Below are 17,200 nucleotides of genomic sequence, written 5' to 3'. Positions count from 1 at the left end.
GCCTGTTCTCCCTCTTCCTCTTTCATTCTTTTTCTCTCATCTTCCTTTCTCCCCCTCTTTCTCTCTCCCTCCCTCCCTGGCTTTTCTCTCATTTTTCCTTTCTCCCTGTCTTCCTCCCTCCCTCTGTCTTCTCTCTCATCCTTTCATTCTCTCTCATTTTCTTTTCTGTCTCCCTCTCTTACTCGTTCATTCTTTTTCTCTCTCATGTTTTCTGTTTTCTGTCTCTCATTTTCCTTTCTCCCTCTGTTTCCCTTCCTCCTCCTGTTTTATCTCATACTTTTTCCTTTTCTTTCTCTCTCATTTTCCTTTCTCCCTGTCTGTCTCCCTCCCTCCTTCTATTTTCTCTTTCTTCTCTGTCTCTGCCTCTGTCTCTCTCTCTCTCTCTCTCTCTCTCTCTCTCTCTCTCTCTGTCTCTCTGTCTCTCTGTCTCTCTCCTCTCTTATTTTCCTTTCTCCCTCTGTCTCCTTCCTTCTCTGGCTCTGGCTCACTTCCTCCTTCTGCCTTATTTCACAATATTTCCATCCAGACCAGCCCCCCGTGTCCAGGCCTGGGGGACAAGGGTGTGGTACCAGTCAAGCCGGGGAAGGCTTCTGGGTGTCTTCCTGATTCCTAAGCACGCCCTAATTTTCTGAAGCCCGCTGTGCCTCCCCCTAAACCCCCGGCCTCCCTGAGCTGAGCTATTCCATCCACATAGAGAAGAGAAGACTTTCTTCCTCCCTCAGTTTTTTTCCTGGCTTTGGGTACAGCGAGGTGAACTCTGGCTGGAAGCTTGGCTCCATTCCCCTGCTGTCAGAAATTGGGGGGGGGGGGATGCTCAGAGTCCCTGATGCTCCCAAGCTCAGTGAAAGAGTTGGTTTTGATGGAGGCTAAGACATCCCAGCCCGAGAAGTGGGGGTGGGGGAGGGAACCGTGGACCGAAGCTCTCAGGTTCCTCTCTCCCCGAGTTGGAAGGCGCCAAGCGAGCGAGCGAGGCTGAGTGAGGCCCCCGTCCCCGAGCCGGGTCCTTGCCTAGTGTGCTCGCGATCCCCGGGATGCGCGTCTGCCCAAGAGCTGCTTGGTGCTGTTGTTTCTGGGCCAGCCCCCGGATCTGTACCGCTAGCACCTAAGGGTTCCTGCCGCCCAATATGGAGTCTCCGTGCTCGTTACTTGGGCTAGAGATTTAGGATACTTCCATTCTAATCGGGCTTGTAGCTCTGAGTAAAAGGCAAAGCCTGTAACGAGTCAATCCTTGGCTCTGAGCCTCAGTTTCTTCACGGGAGGGAGGGGCTAATCTCTGAGGCCCTTTCCGCTCAGTCACTTGTTTTCCCGACCCAGATGAAGGGAAAGTCACGGTCTTACCTGCGTGGGGACTCGTGGGAAAGAGGCCTTCAGTTCCCGGTAGAGGCTCTTCCTTTGTATTTTCTTCTGCTGTAGGCCCCGGAGCGGGAGACCTGCCTGGAAGAAGGGGCGACAGGAAGTAGGTGTTTCCGGTGCCCCTCCACAGCCCCCGGCACGGGCAGGGAGGCCGGGAGATCTCCGCGGACACCCGTCCTCCCGCTGTCCCCCTTCCCTCGGCCAAGACCACTCACCTGGAGCTTGGGACTCCTCCTTCCCTCCGCTGGCAACCGTCTCCGGCTCTGACAGGGGTAGACAAAGGCCTCCTCTGCTTCTGGAGGAGTGCAGACTGGGTGCGGGAACGAGGGAGGGGGCTGCACGTATGGGACGCCGTGAGAGTCCGCGGAGTGCGGCCAGAGAGGCGGCAGACGCGGCCGTGCCGACGACGGCGGGGCACGGGTGTGGACACGGACTCGCACACGGACGCGAGAGGCGAGGCCTGGAAAAGAGCTTCCAGGGGGACAAATGCCCAGCCCCCTCCATTCGCCAGGGGGCAAAGGAGGAAACAGGCTTCAAGAGAAGGGACTTGCCTGGGGTCACACGAGTGCACACGAGCAAACACATTTGAACCCAGAGGCAGGAGAACCCGGGGGCAGGGGCCAACCCCCATGGCCCGGGATGCCCGTGGCCTTCCGGGGGGGGGGGAGGAGGGTACCTGCCGTAGGCTAGGCACCGTGCTGGAGGCGAGGGGAGAGGAACCCCGATGCTAGCTGGGAAATACGGGCAACCTGTGTTCAGAGCACGTCCAAGAGAGGCAGATGAGGCAGTTAGGGAGGGGGATGGGGGGGGAGATAGTTCTCGAGAGAAGGGGCTTTCTAAGGTCACGCAGCTAGGGTCTGAGGGGCGGGAAGAGGCCGAGAACGAGAGGAGCAGACGCTGAGCCGCAACGGTCCCAAAGGTTATCGTCTTCTTTGAAAGAGGGGGAACGGAGGTCCGGGGAGCTCGGCTGGCGGTTGTGGCAAAGCCGGGCTTTGAGCTGGGGTCTTCTCCAAGTGCAACTTGGGTTTTTCATTGAGAGATGAAGGAAAGAGCACATGAGGAAGGCACGTGGTGGGCGGGCACAAGGGCTCTGTGGTCTCACCTCTCCAGCTGCTCCCCAAGAGGGCTTGGGGTCTCTCCGGGCTTCTGGCTACTGGGGTCCCTGGGGCCGTGGCTCTCTGTGGGGGGAGGGCAGGGGGGGGGCTCAATGGGGGAGGGGGCGGGCCCCAGGGAAAGCGGTCCCCCATCTCCCCCCGAAGGCCGGGGGTCCCCGGGAAAGCAGTGCCATCCACGTGCCCGGGTCTGGCGGCCCCCGGGGAACGGCGAAGCTGGAATTCCAGGCCTCATAAGGAAACAGCCTCCTTTTGGCGCAGGGGGTGGGACTGTTTATGCCACCCAGGGGAGCCCGGAACACTGAGTCAGTTTCTGCCTGTAGAGGTGGGGATGGAGGGACATACACACACACACGCTCTCTCACAACACACATATATACACTAACACACACTCACACATACACATATATATACTCACATACACACACACACACACACACACACTCTCTCTCTTTCTCACTCATATACTCTCACCCTCATACACACACACACACACACACACACACACTCTCTCTCTCACTCATACACTCTCACCCTCACATACACATTCACTCGCCCCTCTCATACACACACTCTCTCACACACTCACCCTCATACACACACACACACACACACACACACACACACACACTCTCTCTCTCTCACTCATAAACTCTCACCCTCATACACACACACACTCACACTCACTTGCCCCTCTCACACACTCACACACACTCTCACACACACTCACTCACCCCTCTCTCACACCCACACACACACTCTCTTACACACACACTCTCACCCTCATACACACACACACTCACTTGCCCCTCTCACACACTCACACACACACTCACTCACCCCTCTCACAACACTCGCACTCACCCCTCTCACACACACACACATACACTCACACTCACTTGCCCCTCTCACACACACTCACTCGCCCCTCTCACATATACACACACTCACCCCTCTCACATACACATACATACACACACTCACATATACTCACACTCACTCGCGCCTCTCTCTTTCTCTCTCTCTCTCACACACACACACACACACACACACTCTCTCTTTCTCTCTTTCACTCATATATTCTCACCCTCATACATACACACACTGTACTCATTCACTCGCACTCACACTCACACTCACTGGCCCCTCTGTTGAGCAGTCTTACCACGTGTGTGCCCCAGGGTGCTGGCTCCTTCTGGGACCTGTGGAGTAGATACTTCTTGAAGTCGGAGAAGGATGGACCAAGGGAGACAGGGCAGAGAGCAATAGGGTGGGGAAGGGCAAGCGGCGAAGGGATCGTGTTCTCCCAAGTCCCAATACCAGAGAAGGGGGGGCAGGGCATCCGCTTCTTTTAGGGTATGGGGAAGGGTCTGCCCAGGGTCACTCACCGAGCCTTTCAGCTCCAGATTTGGGTAGTTCTCTCTTCTTTGGCAGACACTAGGAGGATTAGAGGCTGGCGGGCCTTCCCAGGCTTTAGCAGCAGCTTCCTTTCCTCTGGGGCCCTTTCCCGTTTTCCGAACAGGCGCCCCAAATGGATCTCGGCCTCCCTTGTCACCCGGCTTGACTTCCCCAGGGGCCCGGCCCAGGGTAGCCTCCGTCTCTCGAGCTCGGACGTGGGGCTCCCCCTGACTGCCCCGGATCGCCAAGGGCTGAGGGCGGGCCGCGGCCGCCGGGCTCGCCGAAGCTCCCACGGCAGGTTCCGGGCTGCCCCGTCTGGCAGCCATCGTGGCCCTGGCCCTGGCCCTGGCCCTGGCCCTGGCCCTGGATTTGGCCTTGGCCTTGGCCTCCAGCTGATCCAGGTGGAGCTGGAGCCTGCACTGTAATTCCAGCCCGAGCGCCATGGCTTGGATAGCCTCACTCTCCTCATCCTCCTCCGCTGATCCAGGAATGCTCACAGCCTCCTCCTGCAGCCAGCAGCCCCCCCCTTTGGCCCCTCCGTAGCCCCACACTTTCAGCTCTTGGGGAACTTCTTCCTCAGAGCTTTCAGCTTCCGATTCCCCTTGTGGGGAGGTTGGGGCAGGCTGCTCTTCAAGGGTGGAATCAGTTGGCTCATTTGCCGCCTTTGCTTCTCGCCTCTTGGCGCCCGCCTCCATTTTTCCTCACGGTTGCTCCCTGGAGAATCAGATGGGGAGGAAGGAATAAGCATTTATACGGTGCCTACTGTATGCCAGGAGGCAGTTAGAGGGTGCCAAAGTGGATAGGACACCAGACCTAGAGTCAGAAAGACTCCTCTTCCCGAGTTCTGATCCGGCCTCAGACACTTCCTAGCTGTGTGATCCCGAGCAAGTCATTTCACCCCGATGGGCTCGGCTTCCTCCTCTGCAAAATGAGCCGGAGAGGGAAACGGTAAACTATTCCGTTATCTGACAAGAAAACCCCCGACGGCCACAAAGACTCGAGACAGTTGAAATGACTGAACGACAAACTGCGTGTCAAGGTACGTTGGCTAGCTGTTGTTAGCTTCATTTTGCAGGCGAAGAAACTGAGTCAGGCCAGTGAAGCGTCTCGCCCAGGGTCCCATAGCTAGGAAGTATCTGAGGCCACGTTTGGCTTGAGGTCCTTCTGATTCCCACCCAGGGCTTCACTAGCCGTCTCTGCTCAGAGAGGGCCACGTAGTTCTCCCAGTCACTGGTCGATAATCAGGACCAAAGCCCCGATCCCAATAGAGCATATAAGCCGCTTAATATCCATTGGTCCTTCTTCACCATCTCTGGGACCCAAACTGAATCGCCTCTTATTGGGGTCCCTTTGCCTCCCCGGGACAATTCTGGCTTTTTCCCCCCAGCGTGAGGACCACGTCTCCGCTCCTCTCCGTACTCCCACCTTGTCACCCCAATGCAAAGTACCGGGTTTAGTCGCAAGTGGGGACTATGAGGCCCGAGCATCGACGACTCTACTCGACCCGCCCCGGCCGAAGAATTCACAGAGCTATCTGGGACAAAGGGGTTTTGCGTGTTTTCTCCCTTACTACGCGGTGCCATGCTTGAGGCCAGGGGCTGTCTTTTGCCTCTCTTTCTATCCTCAGCACTTAGCATAGGGCCTAGCATACAGTAGGAGCTTAATAAATGCCTGCCGCCCGCCTGGGATGAGGCTGGGGCCAGGGACTGGCCTCGTTTCTCTTGAGCAGAGCAAGGGGAAGGTGGCAGAGTCATAACAGCAACCACGTGGGCCTTCTCACTTCTCCACCCTGTGGTTTTGGGTGGGAAGCTGCTGGGAGGCAGGGGTTTGGGTGAGAAGAACAAACTGTCCCCCAGCCTCCTCCGCTCCACTAACCACAAGCCTAGGTGCTGCTGCTACTGGGCAAGGGCAGGGAGGCCGAAGGGCGAGGAGGGAGGGGATGGGGGAAAGAGGGGCGAGAGAGAAGAGATCCAGGGAGGAGGGGAGGGATAGTAGGAGGGAATCGAGGGAGGGAAGGGATTGGATTGTGGGAGGGAATCACGTGATGGAGGGGACCGAGGAAAGGGGGGGATTTGAGGGAAGGAAGGAAGGGGAGAAACCTTTGGGGCGCCCTTTATTGGGCCTCCCGTCCCTAGTGCTGGAGCCACGAGGGGCCCTAAAGGTCAAGGGGACCCAGCCAAGAGGCCTCGTGGGCCCTAGCGTGCCAGCCCCCTGGGGGCTCGGGCCTGGCTCCCAGCACGTGGCCAGGCAACCAAGGAGGCCTGGCGGGCCGCGCTTCCGGGGCCGGGGTCGAGCACCGCCTCATCCTAGGGAGAGGGAGCACACGGAGCTTCCACCCATCCGTCCGGACCCCACCTCTGCAGGTGCTCCACGGTCAGGCGCACGCCCTCCCTCACAGCCCAGCCGCTCTCACGCTCCAGCTGGCGGCCGCCCGGTAACATACTCTCAGCCAATCGCTCGCCAGGGGAGGCCAAAAGCTATTGGCCCCTTTCGGCCGGGCCAATCAGCACGCCGCGCTCATCTCGGCCAATCAAGGCTGGGCTCCGCGGTAGTTGCTAGGCTCATTTATGCCCTAGGGTGACGTCACCGCCCTCTCGCAAGCTTTCTAGGGGGCGGGAGCGATGGGGGAAAGGGAGATCGGGAGTAGAAGGGACGGAAAAAGAGATCCAGTATTTTCCGTAGCAGCCTTTGTGCTGGAGGGTGGGGCGAGGGGCCTCAAAAAAGAAAACAAAACAAAAACAAAAACGGAGCGCGGCGGGGACCGTGGAGGGGCTGTGGGCGCCCGCCCTCCGCCCCTCCCGCTCCCCACGCCCAGGTTAGAAAGCACGCAGAAGCTGCCCGATGGATTCCCCCCGGGAAAGCCAGAAGGGCCTCATTTTACCAAAGGGGAAACTGAGTCCCAGCTTGGTTCAATGACTTACCTAAGATCACCCTGGTGGCAGAGAGAGAGGGGCTCCAAACTCAGGTCTTTTCCTCGCGGTGCAGCCAACGAGACGACCGACTGCAGCGGTAATAGTTACACAGAGAAGGTTCGAGGGAGAGGGAACGACGGGGACGGAGAGAATGCGGCGGCGGCGGCGGCGGCGACGGCGACGATTAGAAAGGGACCCAACGTGATAAGGGACACGCCGGGCTCCGATAAGGCGTGAGGGGGAGGGGAGTGAGAAAGAGCGTCGCCTGTGGCCGCGGCTGGCAATGCCAGTTTTCTGCGCTGGGAGAGGGGCTGAGCCTCCCCGTGGGCCTCCCGCTGCCCTCCTCCACTCGCCCCTTTTTTGCCCCCCCCCAAAAAAAACCATAGCGAGAAGCCAGGAGTGGGATCAGGCTGGCAGGGGCCCCAAACTCGGCGGGGTTGCATCCATCCCAGACGCAGGTGGGGGCCTGTTCCGCCTCCATCGGTCACCATTTATTAAACATCTACTGTGTACCAAGCATCGCGCTGAGTTAAAAGTCTAAAGCAGGGAGGCTGTTCCCAGACATGAAACCGTCTCCAAACAAGCCAGAAACAAGCCTCAGAGCCATTAATAAGGGGGTGCTAAAGCCTGGCTGGAAAACGCTGAACTTTAATGGGGTCCCCGAGGAACACCCGGACTCGAGGACAGTGAGAAAGTGAGGTAGGGGGAGGGCGGGGCACAGAGAACATCCTTGGAAAATGTCCCCACGCAAAGCATTTGGGTCCGAGAGCAGACCTGGGATCGTTGTATAGCAAGTCCTTGTGCGGGTGGGGGGCGATCACCTGCATATTCCTGCTCCCCCCTTCATTTCAGCTCTGTCTCTATCTGTCTCTGTCTCTTTTTTGTCCATATATCTGTCTGTCTGGGTCTCTCTTTTTGTCTTTGTCTCTCTATCTGTCTGACTTTGTCTCTCTCGCTGTCTCTTTCTCTCTATATATAGATCTCTTTTTCTCTATATCTCTCTTTATCTCTGTCTCTGTCTATATCTCTTTTCTCTCTCTCTCTCATCGTCTATGTCTTTTTGTCTTTCTCTGTTTCTTTGTATATATGACTTGCTCTCTCTGTGTCTCTCTATCTGTCTGACTTTCTTTCTGTCTCTCTTGCTGTCTCTTTCTCTCCATATAGATCTCTTTCTCTATATCTCTCTTTTTCTCTGTCTGTCTGTGTCTCTTTTCTCTCTCTGTCTCTCTTGCTCTCCCTTTCTCTCTCCATATGGATCTCTCTTTCTCTATATCTCTCTTTTTCTCTGTCTCTCTGTCTGTCTGTCTGTGTCTCTTTTCTCTCTCTGTCTCTCTTGCTCTCCCTTTCTCTCTCCATATGGATCTCTCTTTCTCTATATCTCTCTTTATCTCTGTCTCTATATATCTTTCTATGTCTCTTTTCTCTCTCTGTCACCCATTATGTCTTTTTGTCTTTCTCTGTCTGTTTCTATATATGACTTTCTCTCTCTCTGTGTCTCTCTATCTGTCTGACTTTCTCTCTGTCTCTCTTGCTGTCTCTTTCTCTCCATATAGATCTCTTTCTCTATGTCTCTCTTTTTCTCTGTCTCTCTGTCTGTCTGTGTCTCTTTTCTCTCTTTGTCTCTCTTGCTCTCCCTTTCTCTCTCCATATGGATCTCTCTTTCTCTATATCTCTCTTTTTCTCTGTCTCTGTCTATATATCTGTCTCTGTCTCTTTTCTCTCTCTGTCTCTCTTGCTCTCCCTTTCTCTCTCCATATGGATCTCTCTTTCTCTATATCTCTCTTTATCTCTGTCTCTATATATCTTTCTATGTTTCTTTTCTCTCTCTGTCACCCTCTATGTCTTTTTGTCTTTCTCTGTCTCTTTCTATATATGACTTTCTCTCTGTGTGTGTCTTCATATCTGTCTAAATTTCTTTCTGTCTCTCTTGCTGTCTCTTTCTCTCCATATAGATCTCTTTCTCTATATCTCTCTTTTTCTCTGTCTCTGTCTATATATCTGTCTCTGTCTCTTTTCTCTCTCTGTCTCTCTTGCTCTCCCTTTCTCTCTCCATATGGATCTCTCTTTCTCTATATCTCTTTTTCTCTGTCTCTATATATCTTTCTATGTCTCTTTTCTCTCTCTGTCACCCTCTATGTCTTTTTGTCTTTCTCTGTCTGTTTCTATATATGACTTTCTCTCTCTCTGTGTCTCTCTATCTGTCTGACTTTCTCTCTGTCTCTCTTGCTGTCTCTTTCTCTCTCCATATGGATCTCTCTTTCTCTATATCTCTCCTTTTCTCTGTCTCTATGTCTGTATGTGTCTTTTTTCTCTCTCTGTCTCTGTATTTTTGTCTTTCTCTCTATATGTGGCTGACTTTCTGTCTGTCTCTCTCGCTGTCTCTTTCTCTCTCCATATGGATCTCTCTTTCTCTATATCTCTATCTCTGTCTCTATATATCTTTCTATGTTTCTTTTCTCTCTCTGTTTCCCTCTATGTCTTTTTGTCTTTCTCTGTCTCTTTCTATATATGACTTTCTCTCTTTCAGTGTCTCTCTATCTGTCTGACTTTCTCTTTGTCTCTCTCACTGTCTCTTTCTCTCTCCATATGGATCTCTCTTTCTCTATATCTCTCTTTATCTTTGTCTCTGTCTATATATCTGTCTCTGTCTCTTTTCTCTCTCTGTCACCCTCTATGTCTTTTTGTCTTTCTCTGTCTGTTTCTATATATGACTTTCTCTCTCTGTGTGTCTCTCTATCTGTCTGACTTTCTCTCTGTCTCTCTTGCTGTCTCTTTCTCTCTCCATATGGATCTCTCTTTCTCTATATCTCTCCTTTTCTCTGTCTCTATGTCTGTATGTGTCTTTTTTCTCTCTCTGTCTCTGTATTTTTGTCTTTCTCTCTATATGTGGCTGACTTTCTGTCTGTCTCTCTCGCTGTCTCTTTCTCTCTCCATATGGATCTCTCTTTCTCTATATCTCTATCTCTGTCTCTATATATCTTTCTATGTTTCTTTTCTCTCTCTGTTTCCCTCTATGTCTTTTTGTCTTTCTCTGTCTCTTTCTATATATGACTTTCTCTCTTTCAGTGTCTCTCTATCTGTCTGACTTTCTCTTTGTCTCTCTCACTGTCTCTTTCTCTCTCCATATGGATCTCTCTTTCTCTATATCTCTCTTTATCTTTGTCTCTGTCTATATATCTGTCTCTGTCTCTTTTCTCTCTCTGTCACCCTCTATGTCTTTTTGTCTTTCTCTGTCTCTTTCTATATATGACTTTCTCTGTGTGTGTCTGTATATCTGTCTAACTTTCTTTCTGTCTCTCTCGCTGTCTCTTTCTCTCTACATATGTATCTCTCTTTCTCTGTATCTCTCTTTTTCTCTGTCTCTGTCTATATATCTTTGTATCTGTGTCTCTTTTCTCTCTCAGTGTCTCTGTCTTCTTGTTTTTGTCTCTATATCAGTTTGACTTTCTCTCTCTCTCTCTCTCTCTATATATATATATATATATATATATATCTCTTGCTGTCTCTTTCTCTCTACATATGGATCGCTCTCTTTCTAATCTCTCTTTTTCTTTGTCTCTGTTTATAAATATGTCTCTGTCTCCTTTTCTCTCTGTGTCTCTCTCTTTATATGTTTTTTGGTCTTTCTCTGTGTCTCTATATATCTATCTCTGTCTTTTTCTCTCTCTATATATATCTGTCTCTCTACATATGGATCTCTCTTTCTCAATATCTCTCTTTTCTCCGTCTCTTTCTGTCTATATATATATATATATATATATATATATATATATATGTCTGTGTCTCTTTCTGTCTCTCTCTCTCTATATGTCTTTATGTCTTTCTCTGTCTCTCTCTATCTCTCTGTTTTTCTCTCTTTCTATATATCTGTCTGACTTTTTCCCTGTTTCTATATATCTGTCTCTCTCGCTGTCTCTTTCTACCCCTCCCCTCTCTTTTTCTCTGTCTCTCTCTGTCTGTCTATATACCTGTCTGTTTTTGTCTCTTTTCTCTCTCTCTATGTCTTTTTTTCTTTCTCTGTCTCTCTTTCTATATATCTGTCTCTTTCTCTTTCTATATATCTGTCTTTCTCTTTCTGTATGTCTCTCTCGCTCATATGGATCTCTTTTTCTCTTTATAATCTCTCTTTTTCTCTGTCTCTCTGTCTGTCTGTCTGTGTCTCTTTTCTCTCTCTGTCTCTCTTGCTCTCCCTTTCTCTCTCCATATGGATCTCTCTTTCTCTATATCTCTCTTTTTCTCTGTCTCTGTCTATATATCTGTCTCTGTCTCTTTTCTCTCTCTGTCACCCTCTATGTCTTTTTGTCTTTCTCTGTCTCTTTCTATATGTGACTTTCTCTCTGTGTGTGTCTCTATATCTGTCTAAGTTTCTTTCTGTCTCTCTTGCTGTCTCTTTTCTCTCCATATAGATCTCTTTCTCTATATCTCTCTTTTTCTCTGTCTGTCTGTGTCTCTTTTCTCTCTCTGTCTCTCTTGCTCTCCCTTTCTCTCTCCATATGGATCTCTCTTTCTCTATATCTCTCTTTTTCTCTGTCTCTCTGTCTGTCTGTGTCTCTTTTCTGTCTCTCTTGCTCTCCCTTTCTCTCTCCATATGGATCTCTCTTTTCTCTCTCCATATGGATCTCTCTTTCTCTATATCTCTCTTTATCTCTGTCTCTATAGATCTTTCTATGTTTCTTTTCTCTCTCTGTCACCCTCTATGTCTTTTTGTCTTTCTCTGTCTGTTTCTATATATGACTTTCTCTCTCTCTGTGTCTCTCTATCTGTCTGACTTTCTCTCTGTCTCTATTGCTGTCTCTTTTCTCTCTCCATATGGATCTCTCTTTCTCTATATCTCTCCTTTTCTCTGTCTCTATGTCTGTCTGTATGTGTCTTTTTTCTCTCTCTGTCTCTGTCTTTTTGTCTTTCTCTCTATATGTGGCTGATTTTCTGTCTGTCTCTCTCGCTGTCTCTTTTCTCTCTCCATATGGATCTCTCTTTCTCTATATCTCTCTTTATCTCTGTCTCTATATATCTTTCTATGTCTCTTTTCTCTCTCTGTCACCCATTATGTCTTTTTGTCTTTCTCTGTCTGTTTCTATATATGACTTTCTCTCTCTCTGTGTCTCTCTATCTGTCTGACTTTCTCTCTGTCTCTATTGCTGTCTCTTTCTCTCTCCATATGGATCTCTCTTTCTCTATATCTCTCCTTTTCTCTGTCTCTATGTCTGTCTGTCTGTGTCTTTTTTCTCTCTCTGTCTCTGTCTTTTTGTCTTTCTCTCTATATGTGGCTGACTTTCTGTCTGTCTCTCTCGCTGTCTCTTTCTCTCTCCATATGGATCTCTCTTTCTCTATATCTCTCTTTATCTCTGTCTCTATATATCTTTCTATGTTTCTTTTCTCTCTCTGTCACCCTCTATGTCTTTTTGTCTTTCTCTGTTTCTATATATGACTTTCTCTCTCTCTGTGTCTCTCTATCTGTCTGACTTTCTCTCTGTCTCTCTTGCTGTCTCTTTTCTCTCCATATAGATCTCTTTCTCTATGTCTCTCTTTTTCTCTGTCTCTCTGTCTGTCTGTGTCTCTTTTCTCTCTTTGTCTCTCTTGCTCTCCCTTTCTCTCTCCATATGGATCTCTCTTTCTCTATATCTCTCTTTTTCTCTGTCTCTGTCTATATATCTGTCTCTGTCTCTTTTCTCTCTCTGTCTCTCTTGCTCTCCCTTTCTCTCTCCATATGGATCTCTCTTTCTCTATATCTCTCTTTATCTCTGTCTCTATATATCTTTCTATGTTTCTTTTCTCTCTCTGTCACCCTCTATGTCTTTTTGTCTTTCTCTGTCTCTTTCTATATATGACTTTCTCTCTGTGTGTGTCTTCATATCTGTCTAAATTTCTTTCTGTCTCTCTTGCTGTCTCTTTTCTCTCCATATAGATCTCTTTCTCTATATCTCTCTTTTTCTCTGTCTCTGTCTATATATCTGTCTCTGTCTCTTTTCTCTCTCTGTCTCTCTTGCTCTCCCTTTCTCTCTCCATATGGATCTCTCTTTCTCTATATCTCTCTTTATCTCTGTCTCTATATATCTTTCTATGTCTCTTTTCTCTCTCTGTCACCCTCTATGTCTTTTTGTCTTTCTCTGTCTGTTTCTATATATGACTTTCTCTCTCTCTGTGTCTCTCTATCTGTCTGACTTTCTCTCTGTCTCTCTTGCTGTCTCTTTCTCTCTCCATATGGATCTCTCTTTCTCTATATCTCTCCTTTTCTCTGTCTCTATGTCTGTATGTGTCTTTTTTCTCTCTCTGTCTCTGTATTTTTGTCTTTCTCTCTATATGTGGCTGACTTTCTGTCTGTCTCTCTCGCTGTCTCTTTCTCTCTCCATATGGATCTCTCTTTCTCTATATCTCTATCTCTGTCTCTATATATCTTTCTATGTTTCTTTTCTCTCTCTGTTTCCCTCTATGTCTTTTTGTCTTTCTCTGTCTCTTTCTATATATGACTTTCTCTCTTTCAGTGTCTCTCTATCTGTCTGACTTTCTCTTTGTCTCTCTCACTGTCTCTTTCTCTCTCCATATGGATCTCTCTTTCTCTATATCTCTCTTTATCTTTGTCTCTGTCTATATATCTGTCTCTGTCTCTTTTCTCTCTCTGTCACCCTCTATGTCTTTTTGTCTTTCTCTGTCTCTTTCTATATATGACTTTCTCTGTGTGTGTCTGTATATCTGTCTAACTTTCTTTCTGTCTCTCTCGCTGTCTCTTTCTCTCTACATATGTATCTCTCTTTCTCTGTATCTCTCTTTTTCTCTGTCTCTGTCTATATATCTTTGTATCTGTGTCTCTTTTCTCTCTCAGTGTCTCTGTCTTCTTGTTTTTGTCTCTATATCAGTTTGACTTTCTCTCTCTCTCTCTCTCTCTCTCTCTCTATATATATATATATATATATCTCTTGCTGTCTCTTTCTCTCTACATATGGATCGCTCTCTTTCTAATCTCTCTTTTTCTTTGTCTCTGTTTATAAATATGTCTCTGTCTCCTTTTCTCTCTGTGTCTCTCTCTTTATATGTTTTTTGGTCTTTCTCTGTGTCTCTATATATCTATCTCTGTCTTTTTTCTCTCTCTATATATATCTGTCTCTCTACATATGGATCTCTCTTTCTCAATATCTCTCTTTTCTCCGTCTCTTTCTGTCTATATATATATATATATATATATATATATATGTCTGTGTCTCTTTTCTGTCTCTCTCTCTCTATATGTCTTTATGTCTTTCTCTGTCTCTCTCTATCTCTCTGTTTTTCTCTCTTTCTATATATCTGTCTGACTTTTTCCCTGTTTCTATATATCTGTCTCTCTCGCTGTCTCTTTCTACCCCTCCCCTCTCTTTTTCTCTGTCTCTCTCTGTCTGTCTATATACCTGTCTGTTTTTGTCTCTTTTCTCTCTCTCTATGTCTTTTTTTCTTTCTCTGTCTCTCTTTCTATATATCTGTCTCTTTTCTCTTTCTATATATCTGTCTTTCTCTTTCTGTATGTCTCTCTCGCTCATATGGATCTCTTTTTCTCTTTATAATCTCTCTTTTTCTCTGTCTCTCTGTCTGTCTGTCTGTGTCTCTTTTCTCTCTCTGTCTCTCTTGCTCTCCCTTTCTCTCTCCATATGGATCTCTCTTTCTCTATATCTCTCTTTTTCTCTGTCTCTGTCTATATATCTGTCTCTGTCTCTTTTCTCTCTCTGTCACCCTCTCTGTCTTTTTGTCTTTCTCTGTCTCTTTCTATATATGACTTTCTCTCTGTGTGTGTCTTCATATCTGTCTAAATTTCTTTCTGTCTCTCTTGCTGTCTCTTTCTCTCCATATAGATCTCTTTCTCTATATCTCTCTTTTCTCTGTCTCTGTCTATATATCTGTCTCTGTCTCTTTTCTCTCTCTGTCTCTCTTGCTCTCCTTTCTCTCTCCATATGGATCTCTCTTTCTCTATATCTCTCTTTATCTCTGTCTCTATATATCTTTCTATGTCTCTTTTCTCTCTCTGTCACCCTCTATGTCTTTTTGTCTTTCTCTGTCTGTTTCTATATATGACTTTCTCTCTCTCTGTGTCTCTCTATCTGTCTGACTTTCTCTCTGTCTCTCTTGCTGTCTCTTTCTCTCTCCATATGGATCTCTCTTTCTCTATATCTCTCCTTTTCTCTGTCTCTATGTCTGTATGTGTCTTTTTCTCTCTCTGTCTCTGTATTTTTGTCTTTCTCTCTATATGTGGCTGACTTTCTGTCTGTCTCTCTCGCTGTCTCTTTCTCTCTACATATGTATCTCTCTTTCTCTGTATCTCTCTTTTTCTCTGTCTCTGTCTATATATCTTTGTATCTGTGTCTCTTTTCTCTCTCAGTGTCTCTGTCTTCTTGTTTTTGTCTCTATATCAGTTTGACTTTCTCTCTCTCTCTCTCTCTCTCTCTCTCTATATATATATATATATATCTCTTGCTGTCTCTTTCTCTCTACATATGGATCGCTCTCTTTCTAATCTCTCTTTTTCTTTGTCTCTGTTTATAAATATGTCTCTGTCTCCTTTCTCTCTGTGTCTCTCTCTTTATATGTTTTTTGGTCTTTCTCTGTGTCTCTATATATCTATCTCTGTCTTTTTTCTCTCTCTATATATATCTGTCTCTCTACATATGGATCTCTCTTTCTCAATATCTCTCTTTTCTCCGTCTCTTTCTGTCTATATATATATATATATATATATATATATATGTCTGTGTCTCTTTCTGTCTCTCTCTCTCTATATGTCTTTATGTCTTTCTCTGTCTCTCTCTATCTCTCTGTTTTTCTCTCTTTCTATATATCTGTCTGACTTTTTCCCTGTTTCTATATATCTGTCTCTCTCGCTGTCTCTTTCTACCCCTCCCCTCTCTTTTTCTCTGTCTCTCTCTGTCTGTCTATATACCTGTCTGTTTTTGTCTCTTTTCTCTCTCTCTATGTCTTTTTTTCTTTCTCTGTCTCTCTTTCTATATATCTGTCTCTTTCTCTTTCTATATATCTGTCTTTCTCTTTCTGTATGTCTCTCTCGCTCATATGGATCTCTTTTTCTCTTTATAATCTCTCTTTTTCTCTGTCTCTCTGTCTGTCTGTCTGTGTCTCTTTTCTCTCTCTGTCTCTCTTGCTCTCCCTTTCTCTCCATATGGATCTCTCTTTCTCTATATCTCTCTTTATCTCTGTCTCTATATATCTTTCTATGTTTCTTTTCTCTCTCTGTCACCCTCTATGTCTTTTTGTCTTTCTCTGTCTGTTTCTATATATGACTTTCTCTCTCTCTGTGTCTCTCTATCTGTCTGACTTTCTGTCTGTCTCTCTTGCTGTCTCTTTCTCTCTCCATATGGATCTCTTTTTCTCTTTATAATCTCTCTTTTTCTCTGTCTCTATGTCTGTCTGTATGTGTCTCTTTTCTCTCTCTGTCTCTGTCTTTTTGTCTTTCTCTCTATATCTGCCTGACTTTCTGTCTGTCTCTCTCACTGTCTCTTTCTTTCTCCATATGGATCTCTCTTTCTCTATATATCTCTCTTTTTCTCTGTCTCTGTCTATATATCTGTCTGTTTGTGTTTCTTTTCTCTCTGTCTTTGTTACTTTGTCTCTCTCTCTGTCTGACTTTCTGTCTCTCTATATCTCTCTCTATTTCTTTCTCTCTCTGTATGGATCTCTTTCTCTATATCTCCCTTTTTCTCTGTCTCTGTCTATATATCTGTCTCTGTCTCTTTTCTTTCTCTGTCACCCTCTATGTCTTTTTGTCTTTCTCTGTCTCTTTCTATATGTGACTTTCTCTCTGTGTGTGTCTCTATATCTGTCTAAGTTTCTTTCTGTCTCTCTTGCTGTCTCTTTCTCTCCATATAGATCTCTTTCTCTATATCTCTCTTTTTCTCTGTCTCTCTGTCTGTCTGTCTGTGTCTCTTTTCTCTCTCTGTCTCTCTTGCTCTCCCTTTCTCTCTCCATATGGATCTCTCTTTCTCTATATCTCTCTTTTTCTCTGTCTCTGTCTATATATCTGTCTCTGTCTCTTTTCTCTCTCTGTCACCCTCTATGTTTTTTTGTCTTTCTCTGTCTCTTTCTATATATGACTTTCTCTGTGTGTGTGTCTTCATATCTGTCTAAATTTCTTTCTGTCTCTCTTGCTGTCTCTTTCTCTCCATATAGATCTCTTTCTCTATATCTCTCTTTTTCTCTGTCTCTCTGTCTGTCTGTCTGTGTCTCTTTTCTCTCTCTGTCTCTCTTGCTCTCCCTTTCTCTCTCCATATGGATCTCTCTTTCTCTATATCTCTCTTTTTCTCTGTCTCTGTCTATATATCTGTCTCTGTCTCTTTTCTCTCTCTGTCTCTCTGTGTCTCTTTTCTGTCTCTCTCTGTCTCTCTTTCTATATATCTGTCTGACTTTCTCTCTGTGTGTGTCTTCATATCTGTCTAAATTTCTTTCTGTCTC

The 17,200-nt window shown here is 46.7% G+C and overlaps 1 protein-coding gene across 4 annotated transcripts; it reads right to left on the bottom strand.

Moving 5' to 3' along the window:
• Window positions 1–394: 394 nt before the first annotated feature.
• LOC127542436 (nascent polypeptide-associated complex subunit alpha, muscle-specific form-like) lies at window positions 395–7,283 on the bottom strand. 4 transcript variants are annotated; one of them, XM_051968014.1, is made up of 5 exons: window positions 6,785–7,283; window positions 3,854–4,784; window positions 3,631–3,667; window positions 1,569–2,372; window positions 395–1,434 (listed from the first exon to the last, which is right to left on the bottom strand). In XM_051968014.1, the coding sequence occupies exons 2-5, from the start codon at window positions 4,556–4,558 to the stop codon at window positions 1,160–1,162; spliced, it is 1,821 nt and encodes a 606-aa protein (XP_051823974.1). In that variant the 5' UTR covers window positions 4,559–4,784; window positions 6,785–7,283; the 3' UTR covers window positions 395–1,159. The 4 variants fall into 4 exon arrangements, with proteins under 4 accessions (XP_051823974.1, XP_051823977.1, XP_051823976.1 ...); XM_051968017.1 differs by having other exon boundaries at window positions 3,854–4,577; XM_051968016.1 differs by lacking the exon at window positions 6,785–7,283 and having other exon boundaries at window positions 3,854–4,577; window positions 4,677–6,746.
• Between the last annotated feature and the right edge of the window lie 9,917 nt (window positions 7,284–17,200).

This window comes from Antechinus flavipes, chromosome X (genome assembly GCF_016432865.1).
Source record: "Antechinus flavipes isolate AdamAnt ecotype Samford, QLD, Australia chromosome X, AdamAnt_v2, whole genome shotgun sequence".
NCBI classification, from domain to species: domain Eukaryota; kingdom Metazoa; phylum Chordata; class Mammalia; order Dasyuromorphia; family Dasyuridae; genus Antechinus; species Antechinus flavipes.
Note: the sequence above shows the minus strand (reverse complement) of the source record. Positions and strands in the feature narration are given on the sequence as shown.